The sequence below is a fragment of the Netta rufina genome (genome assembly GCF_964035555.1).
Source record: "Netta rufina genome assembly, chromosome: 11".
NCBI classification, from domain to species: domain Eukaryota; kingdom Metazoa; phylum Chordata; class Aves; order Anseriformes; family Anatidae; genus Netta; species Netta rufina.
Genome location: NC_140134.1, coordinates 14,063,709 through 14,083,358, shown reverse-complemented (window position 1 = coordinate 14,083,358; position 19,650 = coordinate 14,063,709). Strand labels below are relative to the sequence as shown.

At 40.2% G+C, this 19,650-nt stretch overlaps 1 protein-coding gene across 1 annotated transcript in view; it reads left to right on the top strand.

Moving 5' to 3' along the window:
- ARNT2 (aryl hydrocarbon receptor nuclear translocator 2) overlaps window positions 1–19,650 on the top strand; it is a 102,828-nt gene that overhangs the window by 8,745 nt on the left and 74,433 nt on the right. Inside the window, exon 2 of the mRNA XM_084293237.1 lies at window positions 16,143–16,254. Within this exon, the coding sequence (XP_084149363.1) occupies window positions 16,143–16,254 (112 nt within the window). The remainder of the gene's footprint in view (window positions 1–16,142; window positions 16,255–19,650) is intronic.

The window sequence follows — 19,650 nt, the reverse complement described above, 5'->3', positions numbered from 1 at the left end:
ATGAACCATCACTGAGAAAAACACGGGAGCGTTTTCAAGCTCTTTCACGAAGACTGGAAAATAAGAATAGCTTCTGAATGTGTGGGCACGTTTAAAAGGTGGGCTGGAGTCCTGATAATTATTCTTCATCTCCTTTCTTGTAGAAATTTTATAAGGCAAAGTAAGTTTCCTCCAAAAAAGTAGTTTTGGAGGGGGTGTTCTCTGGCACAGTTTGGCTAGAAGGAGGTTGGTCTCTGCCTGTCCCGCAGGAGGATGGATGGCTCCTTCCTGCCTGGCTCTTGGAGGTACCCGGCTGTGGTGCTGAGTGGGCTGGAGGTGCTGTGCTCCCCCTCCGCTGCACCACTGCCCCCATGTAGGCTAGAGGCTCACGGGGCAGGTTTGGGCAACACCTATCTCTGAGCTCCAACCATGAGCAGCTGGGGGTGTTGAGGGCATCTTCGGTTCTCTCATCATAGTGGTGGTTTCCAGCAAAGAGGACAGTGGACTGTGGGATTAAGGGTGTCTTAAATAAACATGAGTATCTTCCCCAAAAGTCACACGGTGAAGTCTGCAGAATCTGTATCTTACACTTGTACTCAGGTACTGAAAAATGTGGAAGGTCTCTGCAGGCTCATGCCAGAAGCTGTCCATGCTATGAGTTAAGAAATGTTCTCCTGTTATGCAGGTGGAGCTCAGCTGGATTCTCACTAACAACAAAACAGCAGATCAGACTTGAGCTACAAGGATCTCCTATCCAAAATTTTGTCCGTTATGGACATTTTAGAATAATTATAACACTTCTATTATGGATACTTACAGAATAAGACTGCAACAGAGTATTTTCTTCCTTCTTTGTAGCTGATGGGTGTTGTGAAGTACAGAGGTTTATAAGAGTCTTTTGTTCCTCTTGTAGGTTATTAAAGCTTGAGACTTGGTTCTTGAATGATAGCTGTTGTTAGTTTTATTTCTTCTAACTGAAATCAAGTGCTTCGCTACTTGGTGTAGTCTGTGATGTCTTCCTGATATAACAAATGAACCCGTGCTCTCTGAGATGTAGTAGTAAATCAAATAAATTTTGCTACTCTTCTGCTCAGCAAACAAGCTACCATTGTAAGTTTCCAAAGTATTTGCTGGCTCAAGACTTTTTTCTTTTTTTAATGGTGTCCTCATTCAGCTACTTTAGCCCTTTGGTTCTCAACAGTAAATGGAATTAAGGCTTAAGATTTCAACATTTTAGTGAAAGCTGCCAATCTGAATTTCTTTTGCAGTATGTCTGTGACCTTGAGATAGGCATTCTAGCCACGCATACTGTAAGCATACCAGCTGGCTTTCTCCAGAGTTTTCCCTTTTGCTGCTTGTATTTCTTCCTCTAGGTTCCACGTGTGATTTAGAAAAGGAGACCATGGAAATATCTAAGTAGTTTTTGAGGTGAAGCAGCTGTAGGAAGGTGCTGTAAAACAAAATCTTAATGCTGTGGTACAATAACCAAATTAAGGGATAGGTGGTTTTACTCGTTGGCATTTTGGTTGGATAGAATCAGTTGGAGATCTGTGGGTGGGTGGAAAGAACATTTACATGAAATTCATGCTGAATTATATTTTGCTTGAGGAAAACTATTCATTACTCGCATAGCTGGCACATGCTTTCTTATTCCTTCTCTAAAGCGCTACCTGACTGCTTTGATGAAAAGGTTGATATGTCATTAAGGAAGTGGCTCTGCCTCATCTACTGATTATGTACAAAACCTTTCATGTCCTTGGTGTAACCGAGTAGGATGCAGGCAGAACCAGTCCTGGCTTTGCTCAAGGAGAGCCGTACATGTGGTGAAAGTTTTGGGGTGTGGGGGGTCGTGGCTCCGTCTCTTGGGATGGAATGTGTGTCTGTAATGCACCAGAGCTCGCTGCAGCTCCACCTGTACCCCTTTCTTGGGATTGGTTTTCCAAGATGATCTTCAGGACAAAATGTTCTTTCATCATTGCTCAATTTAAAGCATCTGTGGTAATTATGAATAAGACTTTTGGAGACCAATAAATTCTTGCTGTGCAGGAGAATTCTTGGCCATTACAAGCTGCCAGCATTTTTCAGTTTTACTGCTGGCTGGCTACCTCCTGTCAGAGAAGTGACCGGAGAAGAAAGACAGATTTGTGCTACAGGCACTAGCCAGGGTTCAAACTGATTTCAGACTTTCTACTTAACCTCTGACAAGTCATGTAATATCCCTGTGCCAGAGTTGCCAGTCATCTGATTTTTGTTCCAGTTCTCATACTTCCACTTTGCCTGTCCTGCTTGCTGGGATGTTTTTTTATGGTCCTGCTGTCTGGGATGGTTTTTTATGTGCATCTGTGAAATCAGTTCAGTTACAAGGGGGTTATAAAATAATATATCTGTAGGACAGTGTGGAGTGCCTGAATGTCTTTAATTTTTTCATTGTTATGTAATTGATAATATTTTAATAACAAACCTGTATTATGTTGGTCTAGCAAAGCACATTTTTCTCTCATTGGGAAGAAGGGGAGATAAAAGGCAAAATATACATTTTCTTTTGCCTTTTAAACAACAAATATTATTTATTCCAGGCACATTAATAACCACTAATTTGTATTTTCTTTATATGGTGGCTATGATGTTGGGATAACGTGTATTCTTAGCATCTTTGGAAAGTATATCCACGAGCACAGATTGATAGCTATTTCATTGCTAAACTACCAATCATCGACCTGGCTATAAAATCTTAATACAGGCTTTACAACTCATTCCTTGCTCTCTTGACTTATGGTCACTCAGTCTGCCTATGAAAACATGTTGGTTTGTTCTCAGCCAAGTACGGTTTGAATTAAGGTTGAGAGCAAAATATTGATTGCCTTGTACACATACACAAATTAAAAAAATGTATGAAAAATAAAGTGAATATTATGAGTAATTTTTCAAGTGTTATGTGTTTGAGAGCTGAATCCAAAAAGTAGGAAAATGCATTATAGGGGGTGTTTGGTTGGTATGTTAACTCAAACTGCTCTTTCAGAGAGACTTGATTTCAAGTAAATATGTTTTCAGAAATCAGATCAGGATTTGTCCTAACGTTGAAATGTAATGATAAGGCATTTGTGGTGATTTCTGTGGTTAATGCCTTGGGCTGCTACTAGTTGTTTGCTTTGTTCTGTAGAGTTCCTGTAGTAGCTGGGACACAATTGCCATGCTTGGCATTCAGAGTAACTGTATGTGTCCTTTATGCTCATCTGTGCTGCTCTTCCATCAGCAAATATGAAAGTTAAAAATTGAATTTGATCAATATTTATAGACAAATACTCAGCTTGTTTTTTGACAAACATCCGATTTGTTTGTAGTGAGTTTTTTTCAGTGTCATTCTTTGTTCCCGTATTTTTTGTATCCACAGAACCGTCTGTATACTTTTGTGAACAAGAGGCTTGTAATGGATGTCAGTGAGATCATATTTAATGTGTACATTGGGATGTGAGCATCCAGCATGTTCTTGTACTTGTAATTTTGAAAAAGCAACAAAAACATAGCTTTTACAGCAGAACACTTCTTGAAAGCCCAGCAGAGCTTAATTGGAACCATAATTGTTTTTGTTTTAAATTGGTAATTCTGACAAAAGCAAAGTATAAGGTTCAGTATTCATTCAATAAATGTGAAGTAACACCAAAGAACCTTCTGCAGCAGAGCATAGCAGTATTTTGTATTTACTATATGCCTATCAAGATTTCCCTGACTCCATATCGTTGGGGTGTTGTCTTTGGGGCATGTGTGGGAATGAAACACTCTAGAAAATAAAGCAAAAAAAATTCAAATGCAGCTACTGCTGAAGTTCCAAAAGCCTGTGGGCTTTTACTATATTTTTATTTGCAGACATGAAAGATGTAATGCTTGAAATTACCTAAAGGCAGACTGTTCTAACAGTGTAATTAATGATCCTGGGGCAGTGATGGGTAGAAAAATCATTAAGACCCTTGTAGCCTTTTTGGAAAGCAGAAAAATTCAGCTTTTGGGGAAACTCGTCTTCAAAGACACGGGCAACTGCTAATACAGGTTGGTATGTCAGAGCAGTGGGAGTTTCAGAAGATGTTCCTGAGGCTCTCCTCTGCCGGAGGTTAAACTGAACGCATCCAGGGCCCTGAAAGATGCTGTCTGTAGGCGGGGGGTAGACTGGTGAATGCTTTTTCAGGCATCTTTTTGAGGTCCAGTAAGATTTGAATCTGGAATTTCCCTGTCCACAGACCTTTTCCAGATCTAAAGGCTGGACTACAGAGCTTCATAAATTGGGCAGGGAGTTTAGGAAAAAAAATGGTTTGAAATAATGGATCACACAACCTGTCTATTCACTTGTGCACCTTGTTCAAGTCGCATGAAATTTTTGATCCTCGTCTCTGCTATGGAAAAGTGAAGATAGCTGTTTTTTCCCATCTCTAGAAAGAAAAATTAAAAGAGATGTCAATCAGAATATCTTTGACTTGCTGGAATTTCAGTGAGGGATAAAATGAAGTTGATATTAAATACACAAGTCTCAGGTTGGGTTTTTAAAATGGAGCTGTTTTTGTTTTCCTCCCCAATTTTTACACAGAGAACGTTGCTTAAGAAATTTTGAGGAAAAGGAGAAATAGGAAACCATACTATTTTTAGAACATCTTTTGTGATGCATACTGATACTCTTTTTAGGGTGTTTCACACAAATATTCTTACTCGTAGTAATAAATTGGGATGTGGAAACACCTGAAAGGCCAATTAATTATCGTAACATCAAATAGGCATCATTTGCTTGTTGATCGAGCAGAACTGAAGTCATTAGTGCTATCAATAAAATATTGTTTAATGGAAACAATAGAATTGTGATTACCCAACAGTGCCCAAGGACACTGTAAATACACTGATAATTAAGTATTTGCTAACAGGAGTTGTTGTTCTGAGTAGAATTTAGAATTAACATACTCTTCTGAGGCAAACTTAAAAAAATCTTTGTAATAAAAGCGTTTGAAGGATATGAGTAAGTGATTTGCAAGGAATAATTTCAATTGGAGTGGTCTAAATTTTGTGACTTCGTGGTTGGACTGTGTTGTTCCTGAGCTTTCTACAGGTGGTGGGACTGGATGTCCTTGTGTGTGGGTGCATCCACAAGGCTCAGGTCTCTGACCCCAGCTCAGTGGCTTTCAGGACAGCTCGTGGTCCACTGCCACAGCAGCAGTGGTCAGTTTAGTCTTATGTTGTTGGACAGACATCGCTTCATCAGAAGTACTTCGTTCAGATCTGTGTTTGTCTTCCTTAGCATCCCTTGATGACTTTGCTCTGAACTGACCACCAGTGGTGATTTCTCTGGGTGTCTGACCCGTGCTCTGTTGTAGGAGGGAGGTAAGGCACAAGACACCGCTTCTTGGTCAGGCTGTGCAGAGCTGCAGTTTTAAGTTTAGGATAAATAATATAAATACATGTACCCGTGAGCTTAGACCATGCTTACAGTGCCTGTCCACCTCAGTGAAAATGGATTTAAAGAATATTTATGTGAAATAGCTAAGAGGGGACCACACATGAATTCATTCAAAAAAGTCTCTGCTTTATATTTAAGAAAAGTCTAGTTAAAGTTCTTCCAAGTCAAATCAAAAATTATATGTATAAATACTGCCTTCCATGCTCATGAAATCTGAGAGCTGACTTATCATAAATAAATTTACAGGAAATATGGACAAGAATCAAGTGATGTTGATTCTCAAGTCACATAGTTTGACTTTCATTTACATTTCTGGGTTGGGATGAAAAGTGAAATAGTCAAGTGAAGGCTTTGGATTCCTAGGAAAGCTAGGCTAACCCAGTCTGCATTTCGTTAAGGTCAATCTTGTAGGCAGATTTATTACCCATTACCTTTATTTCATGGCATATTTACAGCTATTCGGTATGTTTTTGAGATTGATAGGAGCTCAGAGCAGGCTACCTCTGTGAAAGGAGAGCACTGTTGTATTGTTGATGTGAACTCCAGGGAAACGTGGTGAGGCTTTTCTTGCTTATACCATTATAATTATCCTAATGATAATTTCAAAACAATTTCTGCAAGTTGACATTTGAACTCAAATTGATTTTGTTCATGTACAACCACTGAACTTTGGCCAAAATCTAAACCAGCTTCTGTTGCTGGAAAAAAAAAAAAAAAAGATGGCTAGACAGCAAGAAACCAGACTTCTTGATAGAAGTGAGCTGTTGTTTTTATTCACTCAACTTCAGATTACTTATTTAAAAATAAAGTCTCAAACAATGGCATAGTAACTGCTCAATAGTTTATCTGTATACATTGCTATTATTTATTTCTCATAAAATAGTTGCATAGGAATTTATTAAAGCACGTTAGCTTGTAAACATCTTTGGACAACTATCTTGCAGAGCAGGAAAATGAAACAAGATGAAGAGTTTGAGGAAGGACAAATAGCCATGTCTATATAAAACAAGTAATTGGTCATCAAGAGTAAGGACGTGCTATGACAAATGCTTAATTTGAGTATTTATGAAATAATCTAGTAGTGGGAGTTGGCTAATTTCTTACCTCTGGAGAAGAAACAAGCTTGAGAAACGTGGTGTACCCTGTTCATCATGTATAACCTGGCTGCCCTGTCCCATCCAGCTCAGCATGCCTTTTCCAGCACTGGCCAAAGCAGATGCTTGAAGGAGTACAAAATCAGGGCAAGCATGTCTGGTGCTCCCCTGGGTACGTTCCCACCCCTCAGCCATGCGTGACTCAGAGCCTTCCTGAGCCAGGCATGACATTCGTATTGAATAGCTCTCAGCAGGTTTCCTTTCCACCGTTTTGGGCAGGGCTCTAAAGCCCCTACGGCCTTCTAGCACCCGCAGCTTCTTGTTGCAGGGTGCTTGGAGCATCCAGAGATGGTCATGGCTGGTCAAGATGGCATGGAAAGAAGTAAAAATGGTGCAAGGAGATTTAAAAAATGAAACAAAACAAAACAAACAAACAAACAAAAAAAACCAACAAACAAATTAACAGGGACAATTTGTAGGACAGTTTAACTCAAATGTTTTCCCTTTGCACTTGATTAGTGGACAGCCTTGGGGTGGTTCCCAAGAGGGGACTGGCAGTGCAAGGAACCCCGATTGAGCCGTTCTGTTTGAGGCACATAGTCACGGGGACGTCCAGGAAGGGACAGCACGTGGAGCAGTGCAGGAAATAAAGGGGTGGTTGGATGAGAGCATTTTGCTTTCTGTATAGAAAGAATTCAAGTCTTAGTGCGGAGGCAGATGCAGCGGAATTTAGACATAATTGGAATCCCGGTAGAGCTAATGGTGCAGTGACGCGTGTTGTTTGGTGGTAGTGGTTTTGTTTGTTTGGTTTTCTTATTTTAGCTTGTACTGGAACAAACTGAGAGCAACCCAGTTGGCTGTTTGCTTTCCTGCTGAGCCACAAAATGTCAGAGCCTTACCAAGCCCTTTTAACTAATAACGAGTGAGGATCTTCTGGTGCAGCTCCACGTGCAGGTGTTTTGCCTAGGTCCGTGTGACCGTGCCTGGCTTCAGCGCAGCTCTGGCTTCCCTTGCAGCTTCCATTTTCCCTCCTGGTGTTTACTGGTTGAAATACAGCAAGTGTTCTGTTTTAAAAAGGAAAAAAAAAAATCGTGTGCATGAATTTCTAATTGAATGCCAACCCAAACAAGCTAAATGAAACAGACTTGTTAAATGATGAGTTAATGGACTGAGCGTGATCCGTCTCTGAGAAACTTGAAGGAAAGTCATTGCACGTTATTATTTTTCAGCTTGTTTGTTTGCCCAGGCTGGGCGTATGCTTCACTTTTTGTGAGTTCATAAATGGGTTAGCCTTGGCCCATTTTGCATAACAGAATAGCCGTAGATTGTATTTGCTCGTTCTGACACAGTAAGTAAAAAATATGGAAAATAACTTTGAATGTTACCTTCTGTTTCTTGCACACAACTTATAATTATGCAGTTATTTTTGGCAAATACAAAATGTCAGAGGAGGAGGGAGGATCACCATTCATTTTAAATGGAAATGATGCATTGTGTGGGAAGCCTAATTTTTTTTGTAATGCAGAATCGTTTAATTAGTACTTTTGCCACGTGTCACTAATATCAAGTGAAATAATATCAATAAAGCCAGAACAAATTAAGGCAGAAAAAAAATGAAGAACTATGTGTTATCAGCGTATGATTGTGTATGCAATGGCCTAAGACCAGACAGGGTCAGATTCAAACCATCCTGGCCGCAGTTTTACCGCGACCCTTCGTGTAAGCTAAACTTTGGCCTCTTTTGTTTTAATTAATGCTCCATCCACCCTGAAGCAGCCTTTCGAAGCAGGATTTTCATCCTCTCTGCAAACTGTCCTTTTGCAGTGACTACCCTACTTCCCCGCTCGGTTTGCACCTACACTTTCCCACTTGCAACTATTTATACCCAAGAGTCTGTTGCCGTGTGGTTGAGGCTGAGGTTGTGTTTTCACTGCAAGGCTGGTCCAGGTCTTTGGATTTGCTTCTGACCTGGTTTTTGGTGCGCTTAATAAACTTTGGGTGCAAGAAGCACTTCTTTCCAGTGAGTCAGTCCATCATAACATGTGGTGAAGACCTAAGAGATGTTCTGCTGGAGTTAAATCCACTCCATATGCAGTGACAAAGCTTTACTGAAGTTCAGAGGCAGGACAGCTACTGAGGTTCAGGTGACAGTCTTCAAAGTTCATTCCTCAGTGAAGGTACAAGCCTTCTTCTGAGAGCTTTATTATTTTCTGAGACTAGAGACAAGCTTTCAGAACAGGAGCCACCGAGGCATCTTTTTTTGTGTTTCCTCCATGTTTTGAATTCCATCAACCTCTTATTATTTGGTGAGGAGGGAGGGGGTTGAAGTGTACCATGACTTGTCAGCCAAGTTGGATTTGTTAGCTTATTACACGGAGTACAAGGAATAGTTCATCTAAGCCTTCTTACTAACTTCTTTACTGAAAGGGTTGTGAGGCATTGGAACAGGCTGCCCAGGGAAGTGGTGGAGTCACCATCCCTGGAAGTCTTCAAAAGACGTTTAGATGTAGAGCTTAGGGATATGGTTTAGTGGGGACTGCTAGCGTTAGGTCAGAGGTTGGACTCGATGATCTTGAGGTCTCTTCCAACCTAGAAATTCTGTGATTCTGTGATTCTGTGTAAGCCAAATACTGAATAGGCCAAAAAGAGATAACAAAGAATTATGAATGAGAAATTGAAAAACAGCTTGGGAAAAATACACAGGAGTATGTGAGAAGGTAAAATGGTGTCATGCAGTTTGTCAGGAAGATAAGAGGAATGAAGAAGCAGGTATCCATCCCCTCTTTCACAACTAGTTGGGCACCTAAAGGAAGAATTCCCATAAAGTAGACCAAAACTGTATCAGTTAAAATTACAAGTAGAGCCCAAAAGTAAATTTTTTGGACCCTACCTCCTTTTGCACATCCCCATGATGGACTACAAGGCATGCAGAAGGTATGGTTAGTACTGAGATGCCAGGACTTCTCTAACTGCCCTTGGGACACAGCAGTGAAATGCGGAGGCACCACGCAGGATTTCAGCTCTTTGGCTTCTCAAGCTACTCTCCCAGTCTACCCGATGGGATGTGATAGATATCTCCTGGATTGGTTTCGTTGTCCTGACAGCTGTTGGTGTCACAGCAAAGGCAGTGGTCACAAGATAGCTGGATTTGGCCTCCAGACCACCAGTTAGGGCATCTCTTAAAAGGTCTGTGACAGTCTCTGCCGTGTCCCAAAACGATGAGCTTAATCACATTGTTCCCCCCCCCCCCTTCATGTATGCTTAGTGTTCATCTGTGATGCTGAAGGATGATAAATCCCTGATATTAATTTTTTAAAAGGGAGCATTTCTCCAGTAACTCCTCACAATGTGCCCTAATTTTTCTTTGAGATTATGAGAGACACACCCCCCTCCCCAAAGTACAGGGCATTTTGATTTTGGTGGAGGAGAAATTTTAAAATGAAGTAGAATTTATATATTATTCACAAAAGCCCTCCCTTTCTTAGTAGCTGTTTCCAGAACCTAAATGGTTAAAGTAGAAAATGTTAGTAATTTTGCTGCAAATAAATTGATCAGTATGCAAGACGGTTGTCACTGGCTGAATCATGGTCCACAGTTAAGGTAAACAGATCTGTGATGACATTTTCTGAGCAGAATACCAATGCTGCTACATTTCTTCCCAGAGGTTTCTGACACTTCTTATATGCGGATAAAATTTCTCTCCAAGAAGGTTTTGTTCACAGGAAAGAAATAGCATCTTTGAAAGAGTCTTCTTTAAAGGTGGGATTTATTCTATTTCCTGATTTATTTGCTATGATAATTGTGTTAGAGAGCATAGAAAGGGATATTTTTGCTTTTCTGCATATCCTCTCTGTACAGTAGATCTTTCTGATGTGGAGTCTATTTAAAGTATCTGGCAGAGCTGCAATAAAACAGTATTGAACAGAGTTAACGGGAACAATGAAATGTTTTAATTCCGATATTCATTTAAAGTCATCTCTTGTTTTATAATCTCTGTAGATAACATGCAAAAGCAATGATTAAATATGCAGCTTGGTTTTAGCATAGGTGTTTCTGTGAAATATTTTTGGCTACATGATGGCTTCATATGTTCACTGGCATATTCTAAAGTAAGAGATACAATTTAGTTTATTCCTGAATGTCTCTGTGCTAGGCAGAAACCCTCCTTTGCAAATGACTGCAATCAGAACCTGTTTGCTGAGATGCATCTAACCCCCGAATGACTTCAGGGCATGGAAAGATGCAGCTTCCAAAGAACTTTGTGAAATCTGCTTTCTTGGAACACTTAAAATGTCTGTGGATGTTGCTGTTTGAGGGAGAGGGATCATTCGTATTTCTGTATTTAGCCTTAGATCAATGTTTACTTGGAGGTGATTGACATCTTGGTCATTCTGTGGATTAGTGGCCAGGAATCTGTTACATTTCTCCTTCTATAAGGAGAATCCTGTTAGTCTAATCAGATGCTGGTATCTGACTTTAATCCTGTCAATTACAGTAAATGCTGAAGGATAAGAGAGCCTTGCTGAGAGCATGCTCCGTGATACCTGACATGTCATAGCAGACCTGGAGCTGGTCATTAAACTTGACGTCAGAGATTCAGAGCCCATTGAAGTTGGTGAGAGCATTTCTGTCACGTCCTGTAGGCTGTGGGTTTAATGTTGGCATGTGTAGGTGAGAAGAGCACGATTCGGCATGCTGGAAATAGCATGGCTAACAGGTCCTTCTGTAAGCTGGACTTGCAGAGCCTTGCTCCTCGGACAGGTGTCTAAGCCAGTGAGCAAGCCAGGAGGAGATAGAGCTGGATTTCACTCTGGATTCAGGCTGGGGCTTGAGATCTGCTGCTTGGGTTTAAGGACCATGGTTTAATAATTCCCAAACTCAAGAGGAAAGCCCAGATTCATCCAGGTGTGTTGTCCCGTCCAGTGATTCTTGTGATTGTGGTTCACATGTGCTTCCAAGTTATCCCCATGCAACATTTAGCTTGCTTTCTGTCTTCTGCTGTGTAATCCCTCTAGCTCTTTTTGTACAGATCTCTGCAACAATTTGAGATTAACTTGGAACTTTCTGGGAGTAAATCCCTGTATTTTATCTCTATATTTTATGTACATTTGCAGATTTAAATTATTTTGAAATCCTCAAATGTATCTGGTGTATATATCTGTACATAAATATATCTGGTATATACAGCACTGGAGAAAAGTTTGAGCAGAGATTGACGTATTCAGCAGTAAATTTAATTCTGGGCAGAAGCATAGGGACCAATTCTGCTGCTTTTACAATGCTCAGTGATGTTGTCCCAGGATTAGCGCAGCTCCTCGGGGTCCCTGTGAGGATTATGGCAGAGTCAGGCCTGCGCCAGGCGTGGCAGCGGTAAGACAAGGCCTCTTAGGTCATCTGGTCTGTAACTGGAAGAACATCCACTGCAAATGTGAGTGTTTTGCTGAATTCTACGTTAATAGCATTTCCGTGTTCTTTGGCTGATCTGTAGGTCACCTTCTAACCTTGAAATTAAATACTGTGTGCATTTTTCAGCAGAAGAGAAATTTCTGTTTGACGCTAAAGAACTTCTTTTAAACAAGTTATTTTTCAGAGCACTGCCACAAAGGTTATAGATGATTTTCTTGAGCATTCAGCCTGACATTGTTTTGCTTTCTGAACATTATACTTTTATACTTAGGTTTTAATTTTGGGTAAAGTAAGCAATATTTGTCTTATTTCTGTTGGCAGAAGGAAAGTCTACTCGAGCAGTCCAATCTCATAAAGAGAACAGTTTGTTACCTATTGTTCATTGCTGCTGAAGCCCTCCTGTGAGCATCAGTATTAACATCTGTGTGGATGTGGGCCTTGAAACATCATCTCTTGATTGTTGACCACGTCCATTCTTTTATTTAACTTTATTTTTTTGGGGTAACCAACTTGACACCTGTTTCTGCAGTGATGGGCTTTGATACCAGTTAATGCTACAGCAGAATAACTTCATTTACTATTGGGTGGCTGCCCAAAATGTGTTTTCATGCAACTTAAGACAATGACATCTGACTCTTCTGATGATGACTGTTATTAGGTCTTGGACCAATGCACACTTTTTTTTCTTTTTTTTTTTTTTTTTTTAAGATAATAAGCTCCCTGGAGTACCCATCTACGACAATATTTCTGTCAGAGATTGTGGTCTGTGGGGGGTTACTTGTCCCCTGTCTCTCCTTTTGGAGCAGGGACATAGATTCTAGTGGATTCTTCTGGCTCTGCCCTCCCACACTGGCCTTTGTTTTCCAAGATATCTCTTTCCTGCTTTTCTTACCAGCCCATTCCGTAGTTATCCCATCCTGCTTATAAAACCCTCTTTTATAAATGTAAATAACATCAAAGATCTGTTCATCAGCAAGCATCCAAAAGCAACAGAGATGGAAATAATTTGGGAAGCAGCTCAAACCTGTTCCATCGTCTCCCCAGACGTTCTTGCAACCTGGAGGGGAAGGCAGGGAGCAGCTCGGTTTGTGAGTGGAGACTTTGCAGCCACAATCCAGTGCTTCCATTTCTAGAGCTGCTGTCCAGCCTGGGTGATGCTCTGCTGGGTACTGGAAGCAGCAGTGGGGTCACTTTGTCAGCTCTGCCCCTGCAGCCTCCCTTCTGTGCTCTGGTGTCACTGCTTGTGCACCGAGACCATAGAAGGAGGATGCTCCTCTGCTGCCCTGCTTGCTTCAGTGGGGTACTGAGTGATCCAAAGTACTGAGTACTGCATTGCTTTCCTCGTTGTGTTCCTTACGTGGCTTGGGGAGACCCAGCCCACCGTCTGGTTTCACCCTCTTCAGAACTCAAAAAAAAATTATTTGATGGCAGGAAAGAAAGCTTGGAAAGCTGACTGCTTTTGTTAGCAGGGTGCATCCACCCCCTGGGGTTTTGTGAAAGCTGTAAGAGGTCACGCAGTAGCTGGTGGTGCCTTGGCATGGTGGGCTCTGAAGTGGAAAGGTAAATTGGGTGTCTTATGCATGGTTGTACGCGCAGGGCTGTCACACCTGGCTCTCCCTTAAGGGAAATCCTTCTGATTTTAAGGGCCTGAAACTATAGGCACTCTTAGCTGAGCTTTAATGTGTGTGAAGTCCCTGATTTTATTTTCCTGTGCTTGTATCTTGGAAATGGAAATTTTTGAATACATCCTCTTAGGGCAGTTAACTCAATCAACTTAATTTTGTTCTCCTAGGATTGTGAAGACATGTTCAAAGGCTATTTTGTGTAAGAAGTTGATTTCTTCATTTTGTTTTTATTGATGCGTCATTCCGGAGATTGAAGATACCTACACAGTAACTCTTCGTTTGTCTAGCAGGGTACAATCTGATTATATGCTTCAAAATGTTTTCTTTCAGGTATTTTTGGACACTGATATGGCTGAGTCTGTGGTTTGGTCATTCCTGTAGCCACTGCCTGTGCTTTTCTTTTTTCTTGTTAAAAATATGCAGTTCCTCTTTTTCCTTCCTATTTGACATTCCCTAACTGTCCTTTCTTCTCATGCCTCCACATATTAAAGGCTGAACATAAGAGCAGAAACCCAACTCATTTTGCCTAGCCACAACCACCTAAATTGGACATCTGATTAGAACTATATGAGTCTGCCTGAGTAATCAGTGACAAGAGCAAGGGCCCTACAAAAAGAGGGCTACTCAACCTGATTCAGATACATCCCTAAGCACTGGATGCATAGTAGTGCAAGGATGGTGTCATTTCTATTCTATCTGTAAAGTTAACTTAAATAATCTCCTTTACTTCCAGACTTTGAAGAGGAGATGAATCCAACCCTTGGCATGGTTTTCTTCAATTTTCTTTTATCCTTGAGGAAAAGGAGGCTGCAAGAATTTCTCATTACAAAGACAGCATTATGTTCAGTCCCTTAAAATACCAGTCAATTGATTTGAAATTGTTTTGTGATTACTAATTAAAAAAAGCAAAAACTGATCTCCCGAATGATTTACACTAAAATGTGTTTCTGAGTGGTAGGGACACTTTGCAGGTAGATTTATGGTTTTCACCATCTGTTTTAACAAATGAGTCAGCAGAGCATTTCAAAATAACCTTCGGTTATACCCATGAAATGTGAGTTTGAATGTTCCAAGTGAATTACCGGCATGAGAGTACTAAAAGTACTTTTTTCTGGAAATAGTGTTTTACCAGTTGTTTAGATGCGCTTGCTTTTATTTGTATGGAAATACGCCAATATATGTTAATGTAGTGATTCCACATACCAGAAGCTTTCAACACAGCAGGACTTTTCATGGTATGGTAATGTAGGCAGAGGTCTTGTCGGTTGTCCTTGCACACTTTTTTTTTTTTTTTTGAAAAACATTGGATGAGTATTTTGTTCTGTTGCTTTTTGCTTGAAAAGGAGTTAATAAAAGTAAATGCACCAGAAGAAATTCATGGAATCAGTGAACAGATAAAATGTTACTATTTGAAATGCATAATGCTGCATAATGGGTTTATATAAAGAGCGGCAGAGATGAAGTGCTCTACAGACATAATGAAAGAAACATGGATTCCTGCTTCCATAATTGAAGTTCTTTTGTATTGATCTGTTGGGAAAGAATAGCAGAATTTTTGAACAGATTTGCTTTCCATTAGTAAATATATTTATCTGTAGCTCCGGATACTCAGCCAAGTTTGAAAAAAGAAAAGTTGGAAGGAGGATGCATTTTCTTTCATGATAATTAAATGTTATGACTGTAGATTTTTACCTCCAGAGTAAGTAAAGTTTATCTGCATTTAAAAAGTTTTAATTGCTTGCATACTTTACAGGAATTGCACAGAGACAAAACGTTCTTAACATGCAGAGTAGGAAAAAATGATATAAATACATTATATTCCATCTTTCTTTTTTAGAGTGTACCAGACTGTTACTAATGGCTTGTAGAAGTACTTGCCACTAGTGGTCTGAAGACAGTTGCACTGTTTTTGTTCCTCAGATTAAGGATTTGAGGTTTGGGGATCTCATTAATCCTGGAGCACTGGCAGAGGGATGAGTGCCAGCCTACATTTCAGGCTCAGGTCAGCTCTGCAAGGTGCTACGCAGAAATACAGGAAGACTTGGAGCTCTGCTAAGTTCAGTCTGGTCCACTGAGTGCTACCAAAATGTAAATAATAAAAAACCAGCATTGCCCAATAATTAATTCCTGCTCTAAACTCTTGACCTCTCTGGCAAACCGGGAAGTCCTGGAAGTTTTATTTTTCTCAGTTTGTACAGCTTCATTTCTCTTGTGAATTCAGCCCCACGTATCTCTACAGGGCAGTGTAACTACTGGTAAAGGTTGTTGGCCTTCCTCTGCCAGTCCCTCCGCGAAGCAGAACTGTGACAATCCCATAGGTAAATATTAATGCAGAGGCACCTACTGTATATGATGTGTTCTCTCAGCCATCTCCCAAGGCACACATAATGGTTATTAACAAAACTGCACTTGTTTTAAAGGACCTGACAGCTTGCTAGGCTTTGATGGGAGAGCTTTGCTTTCGCTTAGAAATAAAAAGGAAAGCTTTTCCCCGTTTATGTTTGAAAGGGCCTTTCTGTAATTTTGTCATCGTGGGTTTCCCCTTGGAGGTAATGGATTAAAAGATCTTTTTCCCCTCCCTCTTTCCCTACTTCTGTATTACAGAAATGGCATCTGACATTCCTGGCTCGGTGGCCTTGCCGGTGGCACCGATGGCAAGCGGACAGGTGAGAATGGCAGGATCCATGCCTTCCAGGGGAGGAAAGCGCCGCTCTGGGTAAGCCATTTCCCTTTTTTCAGTGCTGAATGGAAACTATTTGTATTGAACAACTGGAAATATACATATATTTGTATCTTTACTATACACTGTTTATATAGGTAAACTGTGCTATGGCATTAGTTGCTGGTGTTTTGCTTTTCTTTTCAATGTATCTGTTCTTACTGCAAGATCAAACTTGCTGATAGGAGTGGTGTTTGTTGTTTTGCACACTTCAAAGGACTTGGGGATTTGGCAAAGCATCCAGAAACAGAGTTTGGGTCCCATGGCTGTTTTTTGTGTAATGATTGTGTGCTGCCTATGTCTGTTTAATCTCAAAAGCATTTATCATTTGAATAAAGGTAATAAGATGTGTTCTTACTTGTACATGCCGACTTATCCAGCTTCATCTGAAAATTGGACCTGGAATCTCTCAAATAAATGCCTTCTGTTAATAATGTTTTCTTTATAGTCCCAGGTACAGAAATAGCACAAGTAGTTTCTCTGTTCAGAGTTTGTGGTGTATGATACCCTAAACTTCATGGGAAATGCTGCGTAGTCTCCCCAGGTCTGGGAGAAAGGGCCTGAATCGAGTTCCTAACCTAGGTGAAGGTTCTGCTAAAGAAGAAGATTTGTTTTATCCAAATATAAAGGTTGGCATGGTGTAGCCATTGTTTTTCCAGATCACATTGTTCCATGGCAGCTGATAGTAATCTTCTGTATTAGAAGAAAAACATATCAAGAGATGCAGAAGAGCAGAAAAACACTCTCTAATACTATCAGAAATACCAAAAATACTGTTTGTTTGTTTGTTTTTTCCTTAACAAATGGTTGATTGCAAGTAATGTTGATTCTTTCCCTGAGATACCTCTGGTAAAAGTGTGCCTGCAAAAGAGATTGGTTAGTATTATACTTAGCCCTAAATATTACAGTGGTAGGACTTAACGGGATCGATAGTGTGAATAAAATCTTCACTGAGAAGACCTGATTCCCTGTGAGCGCTGCCCTAGGGATGGCTGGCCAAGACGTGCTGCCCATTCTGGGTGCCTGCCCAAGTGTACTGGTGCTGGAGTCTCGTTCCTGGAACAGGTTGAGAGAGGAGAACGTGGACCTTGCCTTGGATGCAGAAATGAGCTGGTGTGAGCTGAGCACTTGGGGTGTTTGCTCTGAGGGAGGTTCTTTGGGCAGGACAGTTTGGAGGTTTTTCCCCTTGGAGTGTGCTTCCGTATGCTGAGCTAAGTGTATAGAACCGCTCTGAAAAATTCCTGAAATCTGTTTTTAACAGCCCTCCCATTTTTAATTTGAAACTGTTCAGTGAAAAAGCCTTTTCAAAGTTGCCCTCAGAAGAGAAAACAAAGCATTAACATATTTTTATTGCTCCATGGCTTGTATAACCTTCTGTGCTCTTGAGTTGCAGGATAGTTGATCTCTTTTTTGATCATAAACCATGTCAACTACGAATACAAGTTTGCAAATTACTGTTACCAAGGGCTGATGCTGCTGACTGTGAAATCTTCTGATTATATTAAATCCTGACTTGATATTAATTGAAAGCTCTGCTTTAAATGTTGCATTTTAAATATTGTCAATCTATTTGCAAGGAACCGGAGTGGGGGAGGATAGGAAGAACGCAAAACCAAATGATTTGAAATGTATTTAATATGCAAATTCAGTGAATAAGATAGTACAGATTTGCTGTTATATCCATACTGTGGTACTTTATCTGTGCACCGTAGCTCTAAACTAATAACCCTTTTTCAAGCCTGAGCCAAGGGTGCGTTTTTTTTGTTCAGTGTGTACATATTCAGGCCTGGAGGGAAAGAATGCCTGCTGTGTCTAATTCCTTGAAGCTTCTCTTTGAACAAAGTTGCAGCTAACACTTGGTCCTTTCATTACTGTCCTGGCGATATATCTTTGTACACCTAAATCCTTGGGCATTTTAGAAATGAATGCTTTGTGTCAGACATAAAGGAATATAGCTCATGAACACAGTCGTCTTTTCTAGCTCCAGTTATCTCTGAAAATTGTTTCTTTTCTCATAATTGCTGAGGCAAGCTGGCAGAATAATTGCTGTATGGACTTGAATGTAGATCAGTTTAAACTCATTGGCTATCCAGGAGGTGTTCTGTGGTGCAGGCATTCAGCTTCACTGACAGCTCAGAAAAATATTTTTCCTTTCTATAAATTATACCAAGCACTTCATAGAAAAAAAGTGACAGCCTAGTAGTGCATAAGAGAAAACATCACTGTGATCAGTAACTACTGAACATAAAGTGAAGTCTTTATGTTTAAGGTAGAGGATAAATGGCGCTTTTTTGCCCTCCTTGGTTATCTGTACTTGGGGAGGAAGGGCTGTTTTTTTGTTTGCTTTTACAGAGGCATTGGTTTTGTTTCAGTTGAGCACATGGTCTTGCTGTTTCTCAGGCACAGAATGGGGAGATCTGGGGAAGAAGAGACAGCAGCCAGCAATCTTTCTCCCTGGGTGCCCCTGTCTTGCACCGAACAAAGGGCTGTAGTGCAGATCCTCATCCTTATCTCAGCAGCTCTGCCCCATCATTCCTACCTGCCCCTTCCTATACCGAATAATCGTGGCAAGCCATCTTTTGACACTGCTTGGGATTTTTACGTAATTATTTTGTTGTGTTCAAATTCTCTGCCATCTCATTTTCTAATCAGTGCAGAACCACCTTGTATTGTGAATTGTTTCATTGTATGAAAATGTTCCTAATTAAAAATCAGTAATAAAAAATATTTTGTCACATTATTTATGTTACCCACACATCTTTTGAGGAAAATATGTTTTACTTAGTACCTCATACATCAGATCTTTTCACAATTGATGAGAACAGTGTGAAATAGGAAAATAAGACTTATGCTCCCTCCTCAAAACAAAAGAGCACAGTGCAGTTCTTTTTTAAAGTCTCTTTTTAATGGGAATTTTAAATGAAGATAAGATACTCTTTCAGAAACTTCTGAAATGATGTCATTTGTCTTCTTCGAGGTTGCTTCAATTGCTTTGGTACTGTGCAATGTATTCTATCTGAACAGATCTTATCTGCCAGGGTATGGGGAGTTTGTTGGTATATTATTTTTGTGTGTTCTGCTGTGTTCAGCTAAAGGTTGCAGCTGATTCCTTACCTTTTGCTTTGCCTTACTACAAAGCAGATGGAGTGGTTCTGGCAGGAATTTAGAATCACTGACTTTAAACCTGAGGGTGGATTTTTTTTCAGACTTTTAGAGGATTTTTTTTTTTTCATTTTGCACAGTGAAATGTGAAATTGGGAAACTTATTTATTAACAAAGAAGGGGCAGATATATTTGCATTTTTACAAGTATTGACATTTTCATGAACTACATGTTCAATTTCTTCTTTTTTTATATTATTGCATTTGGAAGGAAGTCAAGATTTTTTGGTAG